The following is a 17,549-nucleotide window of genomic DNA, read 5'->3' as shown; positions in this document are numbered from 1 at the left end:
TTATATTTTCATAAATTCCACATTTATCTGTGGCACGACTTAACTAATAACATTCAGCAATTCATTATCATTTCTTTTCAAAGAAAAGCCATATGACGATTACAATGAGTTTCAGAGTGTCCAACAACTAGATATTTGAATCTAGGAGAGGCTGTCACAGTGTTGTGCAGAAACAGGTACTAAACTGGCTGCCATGCCCCTCCGTGCCCAGGTGCCCTGCTTCAAAGATTAACTGCTGAGTTTACATGGATGATGAGAAGAATGATATTTAGGTAACTACCCTAGGATCTTTAAATCAAAGATACTCAGTGAATATCTGCTGAATTGAATTATTAAGTAATAAGACTCTGGCATAATATCTCCGCTTTCTTTCCAAAGGAAAGGGAGAAATGTACAATAAGCTAGACTACAACAGACAAGCTTCTTGGAAGCTGTTTCCTATGTAACAAACTTTCTTTCTCCCTCTAGGCCTATTTTTGACTGGAAGGGGTCTTGCTGTTTATAAAGATTGGGTTACAACATTTTTTGCTAAGTCAAATCTTGCCAAAAGGTCTAAAAGTGGGAGAGTCAACAGAAAAGGCAAGAGGGACAACAGCACTGCAGAATTTAAGAAATCCACTGGCTGTGCCTTTAGCAAAGGATTTTTTCCCCCATCACTATGAAATGGCGATTTTTTGCCTTCTATTTAATTTAATAAACACGTGCTGAGCTCCAACCATTAGTGAAGCCCCTAGAACACATAAATCAAACTTCTGATCTAGACGGACCTACTAAGGAAAAAAACCCAAAACAACAACGACAACAAAAAACTATTAGTTTGGGAGCCATATTAGTTTCATATTTTTTTTCATTTAGAGGAAAAAGGAATATTTACAAAGTCAGGTAAAAATATTTTTTACATATTTGTACTGCCCAAAGTTTCACAGGCACAGTTAAGCCCCCATTCACATTCATCTAGTCCAATCCACCAACACTATCTTGTATTTTGTGACAAATATCCAAATGGTGAAGAATTTTACTCAGAGGGGACCTAAACAGGGGAAAAATAAAATAGCCTTTTCTGCTTTTGGGGGTCTGGCCACCTGCCCAGCTCTATCTGACTCTAAAACCAAATTAATCTAAATTCAATAAATGAAAGGCAAGGACTATTATGAAGGGGTTTAAATAAATTCTTATGATGGTCACAGAACATGCAGTCTTTTCCCATTAAAACATTAGTAAGTGCTAAATAAGGCTACAATTAACAAGGTGCCAGAAAGCAGCAGAAGTACTTCCAGTTTCCTGGTGCCAATTAAATTAAACCTCAATTGAAAGACAAAGTCCCTCACAAAGTTTTTCCTGGTGATTTTTTTTTTTAAAGGGGCCGGTTCTACCCAAATTGTGAATAGCTGAAGTTTTGGACAAAAGTAGCACTAAACCACACTGACTTTATTCTTTTATTGGCGCAGAACTTTTGATCACTGATCTCAGCCATGTGAAAAGCAAATCAAATAATAGCCTGTTCTTAGTATAGTTTAAAGGCAAATGGATAAACAGTATCCTGAGGAACACCCTGAAAGGGTTTGATTTCCTTCTTGAGATGAAGGAAGGAAAGAAGGAAGGAGGGAAGGGAGGAAGGAGGAAGAAAGGATCATAGCTCTCACTTCCTTAGTTAAATGACCTTTAACAGATTATTTCAAGAATGGGTATATTTGACAGCGTTTGTTAGCACAAATTAATTTTGTTAATTAAATGATAAATAAGCAGAGAAAGTAGAAAACAAATGCTCTATCTATCTATCTATGACACAGTGCTATATTCTCTTAGATGTACAATATAAAAAAATTCCACAATTCTATATGCTACTCAGTGCTCATCATGATAAGTGCACTCTTAATCTCCTTTCTTGGTTTCACCCATCCCCCCACCTACCTCCCCTCTGGCAACCATCTGTTTGTTTTCTGTAAATATACACATTTTAAAAATCCAGTAGTTAATGAGTAGCACTTTTTGCCAAAGATTTGTTACTAGACTACTCTTACTACTAGAAAAAAACCAAGACTATACTTAGACTGCTATGGAAAACTCACCTGTACACCGTTAAGGGACGCTACCCCCATATACAGGAACACGCCATAGAGTACAGGCATGGGGATAAACTAGAAAGAAAAAAAGGAGAAAGGTTAAAGACAACAATAATAAAAACAGTAATAAAGAAGGATAATTTAAATAAAGGCCAAATCTGAAAGTAAACAATAGGACATAATAATACAGGGACCTCTAATTAGTGGGCTTTACTCATCGCTGATAAACTTCTAAGCTATACTTGAAACAAGTAGAGGGAGACTTTCAACTTTTATTTGATGCCTGCATTTTTTTTAAAGCAATGAGCATGTATGACCTCAAAAAAATTTTTTTAATGGGGAAAAAAAGTTTGTTTCCCTTTCCCCAAAGGAATGATTATGTAAACCAGATGTTTGCAGGAACTGAGAGGTAGAGAAAGGTAGACAGTTGCTTCGCTCCTGAGACCAAGTTCCTTTCCAACAGTCTGTTGATTTCTTCCTTAATAATTTTTGCCAAATGATCTATCAGCTTGGTGTGTAAATGCCTCTTTCAATTAAGCAAACATGAAACGGCTGTCCCCTTTCTTCCTCTCAGGAATATTAAGAGGACTAACTAATGAGAACACTGCTTGAAAGGAGCATCGAGCATACGGAAGCAATTAATTACACACATGCAGTAGTACACATTTTTAAAAAGTGAATTAATACATTTTCATGAATTAATTAGCCAGAGTCTTTTACAATAATACAAAGTGTTTTAAGAATGGGGAAGTTCCAATGCAATGTTCCTTATGTTTTATCTATTCCTACACCTTTGAAATGTCCTTAGTACTCTAGAAACTAAGCAACTCAAGGATGATTCTGTTTCTGGGAAGGCTTTTATTTGAACAACAAAAGGTTCTCAAGCTTGGATTTTGAAAAGAAGTCCAAGTAATTTCAGTTTTCAAAAACCACAATCAATTAAGTTCAATCTTACCAAATCTACATAAAGGAGGCTTTGTAGCCAGGAAACAGTATGATTTCAGAGTAATTTTTAAAGAACTATGACATGTTTTAAATGAAACACAATTTCTATCAGTCTTTCCTTGGAATTACCTAAAACAGTTCTGTGTCTGAAACCCTGTGGTGACTACTGGAGAATCAGTAAATTCAAAATATGTCATGACTATCTCCAATTGTTATTGGCTAACTACAAGAATTGTTAAATTTATATGTAATACATATCTTCAGTCACATAAAATATTACATTCTTCTTCTAGAAAAAACTAGTAATTGTAACATAGCTAATTTGATCTTGACTTCAGAAAAAAATTATTGAACACTGAATGTTGAGAAGGTAGGAGGAACAACAGTAAGAGTGTTGGGGAAGCCAAGTGTGCTGTAATACCCTACAATCACCACAAAGAGGTGAGCACATCACATTCAAGCCACTTGAGTTTTGACACGTGCCTTTATTTCCTGTAGAATGTACATATTTCCATTCCTCTGTACAAATTGACCAAAATATAACCAACAAAGAAACCATCTCACTGCTTTAACTCATTTTTTAATTTTTAAAAATATCTTTTGCAGGCAAAGGCACTCTCATTTTTCTTTAATATATGATGATTCCTTTCTTGTCATTTCATTTTTAATTTCTTGGGAAGGAAAGAAAGGCAGAAGGGGAAAAGAGAAGTATAGTTCTCTTAGAGTTGGCCAAGTAGTTAGAAATCCTGTAGTAGATACTTTTAATCTGAATAAAGTGTTTTTTCTGGCTTGAAAGAAGGTAATCACAAAGGTGATACTGAGCCTTAGCTCCACCCCTCCTCTAAGTTTAGCTAAATATTTTCTCTAATGTAATTCTAGCATCAGAATGAAGGAAAGCTGTAGCATGGTGTTGAGGTCTATGCTCTCTGAATTTATGCCAGATTTCACCAAATCTACCACCAAATAAAATCAGAAGGTACCATTAACTCAGAATGGTGTATGGGTAGGAAAACAGCTTTAGAGATGATGATGTTTTTTTTTAAAAAAAAAAATTCTTTGGCGAAAAGGAAAATAGCACATATATGGAAGTCTATTGATTCAAATTTTTGGTCACTTTCAATATAATACAAACATCTTAAGAAATGCACCATTTTCTTTAAGATAGTGCAGTGTGTCTCACTAAAAATCTTTGAGTTTGGAAATCTTGATGAAATCTGACAGAATTACTGGGTTAGAGGATATTTTTTATTGGATTTGGTTCAGGAGTATATCAAAAGGTCAATCCTTAAAAATCCATCACAATAGAATCATTCATCACAATGGAAATTTCACAAAGGAAGAAAAAGAAGAATGTTTCAAAAAGATGTGATCCTATTTTAAGTTAAATTAGCATAACATACATAGCAGTAGCAGGTAGGCATTTTTATAAAGCAAGACGGAGAAATTAAAACACAAAAAACTCAAGGTATACTAAGATTATAGGTATTTCAAGAATTATCAAATTATGCAAATAAAATTATATAAATAAATATAGCCAGAAAACCAAAAAGCCCAATATAAATACTATGCTTTTAGTAAACATTAAAAATGAAAAAGTAAATGCTTGATTCTACAGCCAGATAGAAAATTATATTAAAGTCGGTGAAGATTTAGCATACTCCGACTATGTCACCAAATTTTTTAAGTTCTGACGAATGTAGTTCCATTCTTTTTTACTTGGCCCTCCGTTTTGATTTCCTGATAGTCTTAGAATATTCCCATAAGAAAAAAAAAGGATAAATTTAATAAGAAAGATAGATGGTAGTTGCCCACAGTGCAGAATTCAGTACAGGAGTGAGGCCTCCCAGCAGGATAATAACCATTGTGTGTGTGCCTGTGTGCATGCGTGTGTGTAAAACTCAGAACGAGGTACTGATTAAGAGCGTAGAAGCACAGAAGTTGGACACCTCTGGGTTCCAATTCTGACTATACCTGTTGCGGAACTCTGAATTGTCAATGTTTATCCTCAGTATTCTCACCTATATGGTGGCTACAATAAAGATTATATAATATATAAGATCTGCTTCAGGGACTGGCTCATAATAGATACTCAAGAAATGACCAATGTGGTACTGATGTCATTATTAGCATCAGGACCTTCACTGGCAAGAGAGAAGCCTGCAACTGCTCCCTCTGGTTCTTCTGTAGGAGGGGGTGGGGGCAGGAGGAGTATAGGCAGAATGATGGCTGCAAAGGTCCGACTCGAAACCTCGGTTTTCTATATGCTCTACAATATTGTCCTTTCTATTATAACAACTGTCTCCAGGAACACATTATTAAAATCACATCCTAATGCCTTTAAGCCTTAAAAATTTGGAACCATAAGGAAGCTGCCGACTTGCAATCTGGTCCCTAGTCACTGAAGAAACCATGGAGTCGCTTATGATGAAGAGTTTGTGAAAATGCCACATTTCTCTTTACATAAGAGAACTGGAAATTGGATCAAAGAAGCTGGAGAAGATCATCTCATGGGAAATGAAAGTAAATGAGCTCTTTGAGGGCAATACTGTTTTATTTTAAAAGGCAATAAACCACGATGGTTATGAGGTCAGGCTTTGGAGTTAGAACTGCCTGAGTTCAAACCTTGGTTCTACCATTTAAGAACTTTGTGAGTTGGCAAGTCATTTATACTTTTTTTTTTTTTAATCTGTAAGATGAATGCAATTATACATATATTTTTCATAGGTTTTATTGGACAACTAAATAAAAACAGTCTGTGAGGAGTTCTTGGTCTAATGCCAAACTTCCAATAAATGGGAGCCGCTATTACCACCACCATCATCATCCTCACTACCATCTCTCCTTGGTTCCCTGTTACTGAGCAGAGCATGGGGCACACTGTAGGAGCTCCACAAATGCTTGCCAGATAGAAATTCAGTGCTAGCCTCCACATTTCAGAACCCTAAACAAACCTGAAAGACAAATTTTGGCTACACCTCACGTTAAAGATGAACTAATTCAAGCAAAGGCAACAGAAGCAGCAGTGAACTTGACTTGATCTTTATTTCTTAAGTTTGTCAAAAGAACGAAAAAAAAAGTAAGCTCTAGGAATAGTCTTTCATCTTGCTGCTGCCCTGTGGTCTCCCCTCATATCCTCATGCAGAACACTAGCTTCACAGGCAGGGTTTCTGCTGCAGAGACCCAGATCTAAACTGCTTAACTGGCCTGGGAAGCCAGTGCTTCCTGTTTCCAAACAGTTCCGTACTCAATCAGTGATGGGGTTTGAGGCATGTATGAGTGCAGCTGGCCATGTATGAGTTCAGGGTATCCCCATGAACTTAAAGCTATAACAAACTATTGCTCCTTATGTTTTTCCATGTAAAAAGACTGACTTCGGCAAGGTCAAATCAAAGTAAGCCTCCATAAGGAGGCACAGAGAAAAGTACCCGCCCTGCTTACAGCAGGGAGAAAATGACATCTGAGGCCCCTAGACCTGTGGGACTGGGGGGGGTTGGGCAGGGAAGGCGTTGAGCCCTATCATTTTTAAAAAGTGAAAGGCACATATTTCTCTTGATCCCGGTTCATTTGATCTGCCTTTCAAAGGCCGATTCTTAAGTAAAAGCATTCTCTAAAGTTGTCCTCTGTTCTTTTAAAACACACATAAGTCAAATGGTGGAAGAAAAAGATTCCCTCCTCCTAAGTAACCCCTGATACCTCTCTTTCTGTGTGAATTCTGAGGTTAATTGTTAATCCTGACTCTTACTTGGTCATTACTTAGGTGTTAGTTAAACTATACTCTCATCTGCTTCTTCCTGTATTGACTTTTTACAGGAACTACCTAGAATTCTGTGGTGAATGCTTCTAAGTTACCCAATTTCAATGGTAAGAAGGTTTTGATCTGAAATGAGCTAATGTGATGGTTCCCGAAGTAAAGAATAGTTCTACTCATCAAAGTCTGGAATCACAATTGTGAATGCTGGACTATTTTATTCTTGGTGTTTTGAAATCTAGGCTTCCCACAATATGTTGGAAGCTATAGTAATAAAACAATTTCATTTCCCACACTTTGGGCACAAACACTGCCTAGTGAAAATGTTTTCTGGACCACCTTTTTCATTGATTTTTTTAAAAGATTTTATTTATTTACTCATGAGACACACACACACAGAGAGAGAGGCAGAGACAGAGGCAGAGGGAGAAGCAGGCTCACTGCGGGGAGCCTGATGTGGGACTCAATCCTAGGACCTGGGTATCACCACCTGAGCCAAAGGCAGATGCTCAACCACCGAGCCACCCAGGTGCCCCTTTCACTAATTCTTACAATGACTCTTTGCACTGACTCAAAGTTGCCAGACGGAAATACCCATAATTATAAACCTTAGCAGCTGAACAAAGGTGAACTTAAGGAAGGTCAAAAGGAAAAGCAAGCTCATGCTCATTGATCCCTTACATCTCTCTTGCTCCTTTCTCAATATTCTAATCTGTTCCTGCAAATACTCAGGTGCTTTGCAAAAAGAATCATTGCAAAATAAAGAACAAACGGGCTTTCAGCTTTAATTCCTCTGCAGCCACATTTGGGTGCAGGGTTAGAAAATAGTTAGGAAGAGGCGTTGTTGAAAATGTGAGTCTTGCATCTTTTCCTAAAAATAGCAATTTATACAGTATCTGTTCTCTGTGTCCCTTTGGGATCATACACGATTACTCAGCTAAAAAAAAAAGCTTTTAAACACATCTGAGTTTTATGAGTTAGGATTTTACACTGTGTTGATGAAAAGACATAATACAAAAATAAAGGAAATAATGGGTGGGGGCTGATGGGCTAAAGGGTTCATCTGAACAGATGAAAAGATTTCTATTATGCCCTACTAGTAGCTAAGCACTAAGAGACCCCATAAAAAACTCTGCAGTTGTGTCATGTGAGCCCACCTTTAAGGAACCCAGGGGCAAATTCATTCCTATATATCCTCCCATAACATGAGGTCATAAATGCCTGCAATGACCTCTCTAAAAATGGATCTGTCCAGATGAGGTTCTATTGCCTGTGTGGTCGAAAGCTGTCAGACTTTTCCACCAGTTGATGTGCTGGTGTCGTGGGGCAACAAAGGAACATAAAACCTTTTGGTAGTGGATTTGATGCTATGAAACTCAACTTCAAACCTACCCTACAACTTGCTTTGTATAGGCAAAAGGGATAATAGATTTCCCTCTGTCCCTGAAAAATGTTAAGACCCAGACTCTCTTAAGGTTCTTCATATGTGACCAGAAACAACTTTGTTGAGGTTACTTTAAATTTTATTTTCCTATATGGTACGTGAAATGCATATTCCTTCATGATTCCTGTCATAAATTAATTAAGCCAGTTAACTGACATTGTGGAAACCAGGGATAAGAGATGAATATTTAAATCTTTTAACTGTTTACCAAGTATTTTATGCATAATGTATGTGTTCATCTAAATACTCTGAGGGGCAAAACCAGTCTTAATCATAGGCTAAGAAATTATAGTTTCACTTTCCTCAAATTCATCTGAATGGCAATTGACTTATAAATGTGCCAGCTTGAGAGAAGTGGAGGACTTTTGCCTTTTCCTCTGTGTACTTCTGTACTGCTTGAATTCTTTTTTTTTTAATTTTTTAAATTTATATATGAGTGTCATCACAGAGAGTGAGAGAGAGAGAGGCAGAGACATAGGCAGAGGGAGAAGCAGGCTCCATGCAGGGAGCCTGACGTGGGATTCGATCCCGGGTCTCCAGGATCGCACCCTGGGCTGAAGGCAGGCGCTAAACTGCTGCGCCACCCAGGGATCCCTTGTTTGAATTTTTTACAAAAATGTACTGCTCCATCACTTGTATTGTATAGTTAAGCATCTTAAAAATCTGAAAAATGAGAACTGTTGAGAAATAAACAAAAATTGGGGTGCCTGGGTGGCTCAGTCAGTTAAGAGTCTCCCTTTAGCTCAGGTAATGATCCCAGGGTTCTGGGATCGAGTCTCACAACAGGCTCCCAGCTCACTGGGGAGCCTGCTTCTCCTTCTCTTTCTGCCTGCCGTTCCCCCCTGCTTGTGCTCTCTCTCTAATAGATAAAATCTTTTTAAAAATAAATAAAATACACAAAAATTTTCAGAGACAAATTTGAAAGGATATTAACAGTGGATGTTTATAGCTTCTAGATCTATATAGGTAATTTTATGCTTTGTATGTACTGTGGTGCAGAGTATCAAACACAAATTATCAATAATTGACCAGTATTGTTGTATAATAGAAGAAGAAAATGCTTGTGTCACAAAAAAAGAAATGGAAGCTCCATGAAAGTTAAACCTGCTCTTTTAACCCTATCTCGTCTTCTAAATAGGTATTCTCATAGGGTTCGTATTCATCTATTTTTGCAGATAGTCACCCCATCAATCAAAGCTACATATTTGACTCTTGACTTTCTAAAAAATCTACCATATGTTTTTTTTCTTCTTCAGAAGTTCATTTCTAAAGGTTTTTGTCAGAAATCAGTAATTTTACTCTATTCTCCAGGCCTTCTGATTCAAAGAAAATAGAAATGCAGTCAGCAATAATAAAGAATGGAGAAAAGTTACAAAATGATCATATTATCCAGGAGTCTGCTGTGTGCATGTGCATGGGGGGCAGTGCAAGCAGGATTTAGGAACAGGTAAATGGAAAATAATGGGAAGAAGGGATACAAGGGGAGTAAGAAACATAGTGAGGAGGGGCAAATCAATTGACTAAATTGTGTGGAACTGCCATTTGCATAGGTCAAAAAACCTAAATACTGGTAATTTAATGTGGTTCAATCAAATAACTACAATAATAGTAATAATAATAATAACTAATAATAGAAGGAGTGAAGGAGTGAGAAGGACATCAAAATGAAAGTTTTTAAAGTCCTCAAGTCCTCATTCTACTGACCCGTGCTTCAGTGTGTTCCAGAACTGATGAGAATCTTGCAGATAAGGAATTCTACTCTTCACATTACCTGTCAATGTACTGAGGAGGAGAAAGAGGTAAATATTTCACATATTTACCTTCAAGATGGGAGCCATAAAGACTGACAGACCAGTCAGGATAAACACGAGGGTTCCAGTGACTCTCTGTTCCCTAAAACCAAATAAAAAGATTACCAATTTACCTCTTGTTTTTTATAAATATGCTCTTGTCTTTTCACCTTCCAAAAAGATTATCCATTGACCAAATTAATGTTTGACGAAAACAGCAGATGTATTGATATCTTATAGAAATTAATACCTCAAGGACAGCATATAAGCTCAACATAACTATAGAATTCTCTTAAAACTATTGTATAATGTGATTTCAATTCAAGAGAAAAGTGATAAAGTGATTCTGTTAAATCCTTTGCTCCTTTCATCATCATCATCATCATCATCATAATAATAATAATAATAATAATGTCACTTGCTCTTAGTCCATCAATTCCTGGCCTCTTTGAAGCCCTTATTTTTTAAATGACTTGTACTGTTGTGTAATTACACCTTCTTTCACAGGAGACAGATATTACATTGTCCTGCATTCTAATTAACAAACAGCTCAGGGAAATTTCATAAGTGCAATAAATCCCATCAGTCTAATTTCCAAATCTACAACAACAAGAGTACTTTTTAATAAATAGGATTCCCATCCAACACCCCCTCCCCCAGCCCCCAAGAAAGAATCACCCACTGTTGTGGCGTGGGAAACAATGGCTCTGTCCTGCAAGCTATGCACTCAAGCACTTAGAAGCAGGGTTTGCTATAAAAAGTATTCAACAAAGTATAAAGGTCTTAGACAAGTCCTTCATGGCTACCCAAATTTAACAGCTGGAGGTCAAGGTTTCTCAGTGCTTATGGGGACAGAAAATGAACTGGAAAATAAGAATTCCTTTCCCTTTGTAGAATCTTAAAAATCACAAGGAGGCTCAAGAGTTTTGGGGAGTCTCAGCAAAGCTGAAAGGTTAAAGGGTTTTGCCTTTACACAGGATTGTGATAGAGTAAGTACCACAGCACCGAAATAAGCTGCATGATGAAGAAAATGAATGAGCTGTTTGTGCTTTTATGTTGCATCATTTAGCCTTCATTAATCAAAAATGTTTTATGTAAAATAAGAAGTGAACTCGAAAAATTATTGAAGACTTTTTAAGGAAAATTTAGTCCTTTCTGGAACAGCAAGTACAGGAATAAATTAATCATCACCAGCCTTTTCTCCTCCCATTCTTCCCATTTCCTATGGATGACACATTGACATGGCATGATGTGTTTTGCCATTTTCTTCTGACTTAACGTACCTCACTCCTAGAAACTTTGGTTGTTCTCCAGGGGCAGAAGTCTCTGTCTCCATCTTCAAACTGTCGATGTGAGCAATGGAAATGACAGTAGCAGCCACATACCACGGAAGAGCCATAAAAGAGCACACCACCATGAGGATGGCCACCCAAAAGAGATCCAGGTGATATCCAGCTCCTTTCTGTACAAAGAGGTAACAAAATCATATGGAAAAAAATTACTCATCTTGTCCAATTTCCAGATGGGAATTAAGATTACCAAAAAACCTCAACTCACATGGCTTGCTAAAAATATCTACTTCAAGGTAAGTTTTTCAAGTAAGAGAACTTTATCTTCCTCATATTATCCCCCTAGCAATTAAACACAGAGCTGCCACATGACACCTCCTCTAGCTTGATTGAGGTCGCAGCTTACGTATCATTTGCTTGTTAGTTATCCTCTCTGTATCCAATTTTGTAATCAGAAAAATGGAGACAGACATCTACTTTGAAGCATTATGACCATTCAGTGAAGAAACAGAGGCAAACATCTTATAGGAACTTAAAAGGTAGTGGTTGTTGCATAGTAGGAGCTCAGAAAACAGTTATGATAGCTGTGGTGGTACTGGTTATTGTTATCTTTTTTTTTTTTTAAAGATTTTATTTATTTATTCTTGAGAGATAGAAGGAGAGACAGAGCCAGAGACACAGGCAGAGGGAGAAGCAGGCTCCATGCACCGGGAGCCCGACGTGGGATTCGATCCCGGGTCTCCAGGATCGCGCCCTGGGCCAAAGGCAGGCGCCAAACCGCTGCGCCACCCAGGGATCCCTGGTTATTGTTAATACAAGCACAAAAAGCACCTTAAAAGCAGGCACTAATCCTTCTCTGTTTGACTGTCTAGCAAGAAGTTGTTCACCTAGACAGTGTTCAGCATATGTAGACCTCTAGAGATCTGAAAGCAACCTTAAGAAGGTATGCATAAGATGATTTCTCACCTTTCACAGTATATGAAAATAATTGTTCAATAACCTATTCAACATGATCATCAAGGTAATTAATGCACCCTTCATCAGAAGAGGCTGATTTCAAACACTGTCCAATGGTCACAATACCATTTATTGACTAGAAGAGCAGACGATGTAACAAAAGGTCTCTCTCTTTTACTCATTATATAAATAGTGTTAAATGTGTCCGCAATGTTATTCTGTGATTATATTTCTCTGCTCTATTTATGAAGAAACCAAATGCTTAATACCCCTACGGAGCCTGAGAAAATAGAGCAGTCCAATTTCACAGCATGAAGCAGCAACACCATGAGCCAGGATATGACCAATCTGAGGGAATGGAGATGTTGCCTTTAAAAAATGAGAATGTAATTTATACTAGAAACCTGGTGACTGTTATCATGCAGATCCAATTACAGTTAGTTAGAACTTTGCTCTCTTCTCACTGAAATGCCAAGACTTCACCGCTGGCTCACAAACATAGGTCTAATCATGTTCTCAGAGAACTCATCATAGGCAAGGGTTGACACAAGAAAGAAAAGCATATACTGACTCTGTCCACATTTGACTATGAACAAAAGTCTCCTTGGGAGACAAAGGTTAATATATATTCATAAAAGCAGTTCATTTCAGTACAAATGGTTTGAAACCATAGGGTTTGAATTGGGAGTGGGATATGGTAAGGGAAAGGAGAGCACAGGGTGGAGATTCGCTGAAATAAACTTGTTCAAGAATTATTAAGGAGGTGAGTATCATGATATATCTGGGTCTCAATCATTCTATTCCTTGAACAAATATTACTACCAATTTTATTAATAGGCACAATTCTAGGTGTTAATGGCATATCCGTGAATGAAACAGACAAAAATTCCCATATGCAAGGTGTTTCCATTCTACTGAGACAACAATAAACAACATAACTGTAGACTATACAGTATCTTAAATAGTACTAAGTACAAAGTAGAACTATGAGAATTTGGGCTTGTAGGCTGAGTGTAATGGAGGCCACTGGAGGGTTTTAAATGGAGGAGTGACATGACTGGCTTATGTTCTAAACACTATGGCTGCTGTGTTAGGAACAGACTAAAGAAAGTCAAGAACAGTAAGACCAATTAGGAGTTAGGAGGTTGCTACCATAATCCATACAAGAAACTGTGACATTTACAGCTGGAGTGTTAGCAGTCAAGATGGCAGGAAGTGTTTGGATTCTGACTACACTTTAAGGTGGAATCTATAGGATTTGCTCATCGCCTGTGAACATGTCTTATGTCCTTGCTGTAGACCGCTCATGATCTGGCCTCTGTTCACATCTGTAGCCTCATCTTTCACCTCTCGCCGGCCCAGATCCTATATCATGGCCACTTTCAATCACATACAATTCCTTCAATGTATCTTTCATACTAATGCCTTTGTGTTTTTGTCCATATAGTACCCTTTCCTTGGAATAATGTCTACTCTTCCTTCCTTTTACCTTGAATCAGTCCTACTCAACCTTAAGACTTAAATCAGCCTTTCTATTTTCTTTTAGTTTTCTTGCCTCAAGCCAAGTGAGATGGGTAAGTCCAATTAAGTTATATTTCCTTTTCTATTTTCCACTATTGCGTTACACTTTCCTTCACCACAGCACTCATCACACTGTTTTGAAATTATGTGTGTATTTATCAGTCTTTGGTACTAGACCGTCCTGAATACTGAAGTAGAGTTCATGGAACATACTCAATTCTCAATTAACATTTACCAAAAAACGAACCACAAGTAGCATGTATACATTTTTCTGAGTAGCAAATATAGACTCTTAATCAGCCATACAAAAAATTAAAACTAGATTTGTTAATTGGTAGAAATGTGAATCACCTGGAGGGGGGGCAGTGGACAACGGCTAGAAATGTCAGTTTTAAGCCCTATATAGACTAAACCACTCAAGACTATATTAGAGGTACCATCATGGTAATTAATGGACAGGGTTCCCAAATCTTGGCATCAAGGAAACTGTAATAACTAAGGATGTACACATTGCCCAGATCAATGGGTCAAAAGAATAGTTGTGGGAAAAGTCATGTAGGCTACCATGAGCCAACTCCATGCTTTCTTGCTCTATTTCAACAAAAACAATTTTGAACAAGATATCCTGGAGACTAGCAAAAAGGGGCCACATAATACAAAGAGGGTGAAATGAGGATTTTAGAAAGTAGAATACAAAGGAAACTATGCAAAACCACCAAAATAAATAAAGGCTCTGGGAGAAAATAATTATAGATACATAATTACTGTGTGCCCTGACATCATTCTCTTCAAAAGTGTCTTCCTTTCCCTCAACCATGTTGAGACTTCTTAATACTGTTAAGAGGAGGGGGAAATCATCAACATGACCTGAAGGCCCTGGCAGGTCTGCCTCTGTGTGGTTCCCTCTCCACCCTCAACTCTTCATCTCTCAGGGCAACCACACTGGATTATATCAGGCATTCACTCTTGTCAGGTTACTTCTCTTGTAAAGCCTGTACTTACATAGTGATTCCTGTGCCAGAATGGCATCTAGCCTCATCTAGCTAATTCCTACTAATGTTTTTAAAAATCAGTGTAAGTTCCACCAGTTTAGGAACTCCTTATAGTGCTTAAAGTAGGTCAAACGCTCTCTTATAGATTCTTAAAGCACCATCTCCTTCCTTCACAGCACTAGCCACATTTGAAATGTCATATTTTGCATGATTATTTGAATTATACTTCTCATTCTCATGGACCAGAAGCTGTAATGAGAACAAGGACCATGTATGTTTTTATTCGCCACCACTGAACCCCCAGAACCTGGTACAGTACCCATCATAGAGCAAACACTCCAGATAAATGTTTGTTGGGTAAATGAATAACATTCAATGGCACTCTGCTACATCCTAAAAGGAAAAGAATAGATAATATATAATTGTTGTCCTCAAATGGCTTACAATGTAGTGTTAGAGCTGAACAAATCAAGAGGCATTTGCAATACTATTGTGTTCTATATTTGGGGTGAGCTTGCATGGTAAGGTGCCATGCAGAAGGAGTACTAAACCCAAAGTCAAAGATGGTATTCATAGAAGGTGGTATTTAAGCTGAGTTCTAAAATGTGAGCCATAAGCATCTGGGAGGCAAGATATGGAGAAGTAGGAGAAATAAACTAGGCAAATACACCACCATTTTGAGAAAAGAAATAGAGTTGATGCATAGGAGGAGATGGGAGAGGTAGGAAACAAGGCTACAGAAGTTAAGAACTTTAATGTTTTGCTAAAGACTTTGGAATTTTTATCATAAGAGCAAAGAGAAACCATTGAAGGCTTTTAAGGGAGGCAAGTGATATGATCAGATATCTGTTTAGAAGAATGGCTCTGTTGGTTTGCAGAGGATATACTGGAAGTGGTCAAGACTAGAGGCAGAGAGGATGGATGTGACAGCATTGCCATAGTCCAGGCCGGAGATAGCACAGTTCCAACTAAAGTAATAGGATGGGGAAGGACAATGGACAGATGGGACAGATTAAGGAGACTGTGAGTCCAAAGAGGGAAAAGTAATGAATTTATTTTGCCAAATTTCAATGTTTGAGGCTTACAATGTCTATCTAGTACAGTATCCTACATACAGTGAACACCGGAGACATATTTACTGACTAGAATAGTAAAAGCTATCCTAAAAAATTCAAAGTGCTCCAACTATTGCCATAAAGACCCAGAGCCCAAATGGTTATGTTAGAGACTTTGTTCCTGCAAAACAAACCTATATATATGAAAACAAGCCAACCCTAAGATGTTTCTTTTAGTTAAAGGTATCTGAATAAGTAGAATCAGATGGAATAAAAATAGTATTCAAATATTGGAACTTTTAATAGAAACAGTACTGTAAGAAATATAGACAACAGCATTTTTCAAAAATAGCATGTGAATTGTTCCTTACGCTTTCCTCCCCATTGCCATTGCCTTTTGCAGATTTTATAATCTCCTACTTGGATTATTCAGGGGCCTCCTAACCACTCCCCTCCACCCACTCCCACTCTGGCACCTCTCCTACCCAACTTTAATGCTGCTAGCAAGAATGTTTAAATGCAGTGCTGGTACCATCCATCCAGGCTGGAATGTTGAGGAAGCAGGGAAGGCCAGCAGGAGATGAGCAAGACAAACAGGACAGAACTGGTCATAATGAACACCTGGCTTGCCATGCTGAGATGCTCCTCATTTGATAGTATGATAGGGGCACACAAATATTCCTGAAACCTCATCATTCCTTAGATATGCCTTGCACATTCCACCCTACTCTTCAAACTGGTATCCTGTTTCTAAGTCTTGACATTTGTTTAAGTCCATTCTCTCTCTTCAAGGTCCAGCTCAAATTCCCCTGCCTCCTTGACATCACTTAGCAACCCTTGGCCCTCAATGCCGTCCTCACCATAGAAGTCCTTGCTTCAGTCCTGTCCCTGACAGCCCACTCTCCTTACAGAGTAGTCTTTTAAAAATCTCCATTATTATATGACATTTCCCTGCTCAAAACCCTCCAGTGGTTTCCTGTTTCCATCCAAAATAAAACACAGTAAAATTGTCTGTAAGGTTCTATATTGCTGTTTCTTTCTGGAACTATTTTGCCCTATAGGGATTATTTGTCAATGTCTAGAAATATTTTTGTTTGTCACAACTTAGGGGAAAGAGAGGCATCTAGGGGGTAGAGAGCAGAGATGCTGCTAAATAGCCTACAATACACAGGACAGCCACGACAAACAAAGAATTGCAGTTGAGAACCTTTGTTCTACGTGATCTGGCCTTACGCCCTTTGACCTCATCATGCATCACTAATTCCTCTTGTTCCAGTTACACTGGTCTGTTATCTGTTCTTCAACATACCAAGCTCCTTCCCACCCTGGGGCCCTTGCACTTGCTCATATCTTTACTTGGAAAACTGTTATTTAATAAGCACCCATTGAACACCCTATACTATGTTAGGCCTTGTGTTAGATAAAATAATAAAACAGAATATGTGCCCCTAAGGGGTTTAGATATTATTATTTGAAGCCAGATATGGAAGCAAATAATTTATTGTATGCGTAAGACACAAGGCACAAAGAAAACCAAGTCAATCCCAACCTTGGTGGTGGAGTTAAGGGGTGAATAGGGAAAAATCCACTAAACTCTTTCAGAGCAGAAACCATAACAATTCTTATCTTTAACAACTAACACAAGTGTTCCATACATAGCAAGGACTCAAAAAATGCTCAAAAGGTTATGTATGTCCTTTAAAGTTTAAAAAAGTCCTGTCTTTGTGAATATAAATCTAAAGGAT

At 37.8% G+C, this 17,549-nt stretch overlaps 1 protein-coding gene across 6 annotated transcripts in view; it reads right to left on the bottom strand.

The window, feature by feature from the left end:
• Positions 1-17,549, bottom strand: part of SLC4A4 (solute carrier family 4 member 4) — a 343,107-nt gene that overhangs the window by 14,071 nt on the left and 311,487 nt on the right. For all 6 annotated transcript variants that reach the window (XM_041724407.1, XM_041724406.1, XM_041724405.1 and 3 more), the window contains 3 exons: positions 11,274-11,452; positions 10,021-10,093; positions 2,070-2,138 (listed from right to left, as the gene is read on the bottom strand). In XM_041724407.1, coding sequence (XP_041580341.1) covers positions 2,070-2,138; positions 10,021-10,093; positions 11,274-11,452 — 321 coding nt within the window. The remainder of the gene's footprint in view (positions 1-2,069; positions 2,139-10,020; positions 10,094-11,273; positions 11,453-17,549) is intronic.

This window comes from Vulpes lagopus, chromosome 12, assembly GCF_018345385.1.
Source record: "Vulpes lagopus strain Blue_001 chromosome 12, ASM1834538v1, whole genome shotgun sequence".
Taxonomy (NCBI): Eukaryota; Metazoa; Chordata; class Mammalia; order Carnivora; family Canidae; genus Vulpes; species Vulpes lagopus.
This window is presented reverse-complemented; position numbering and strand designations above follow the sequence as displayed.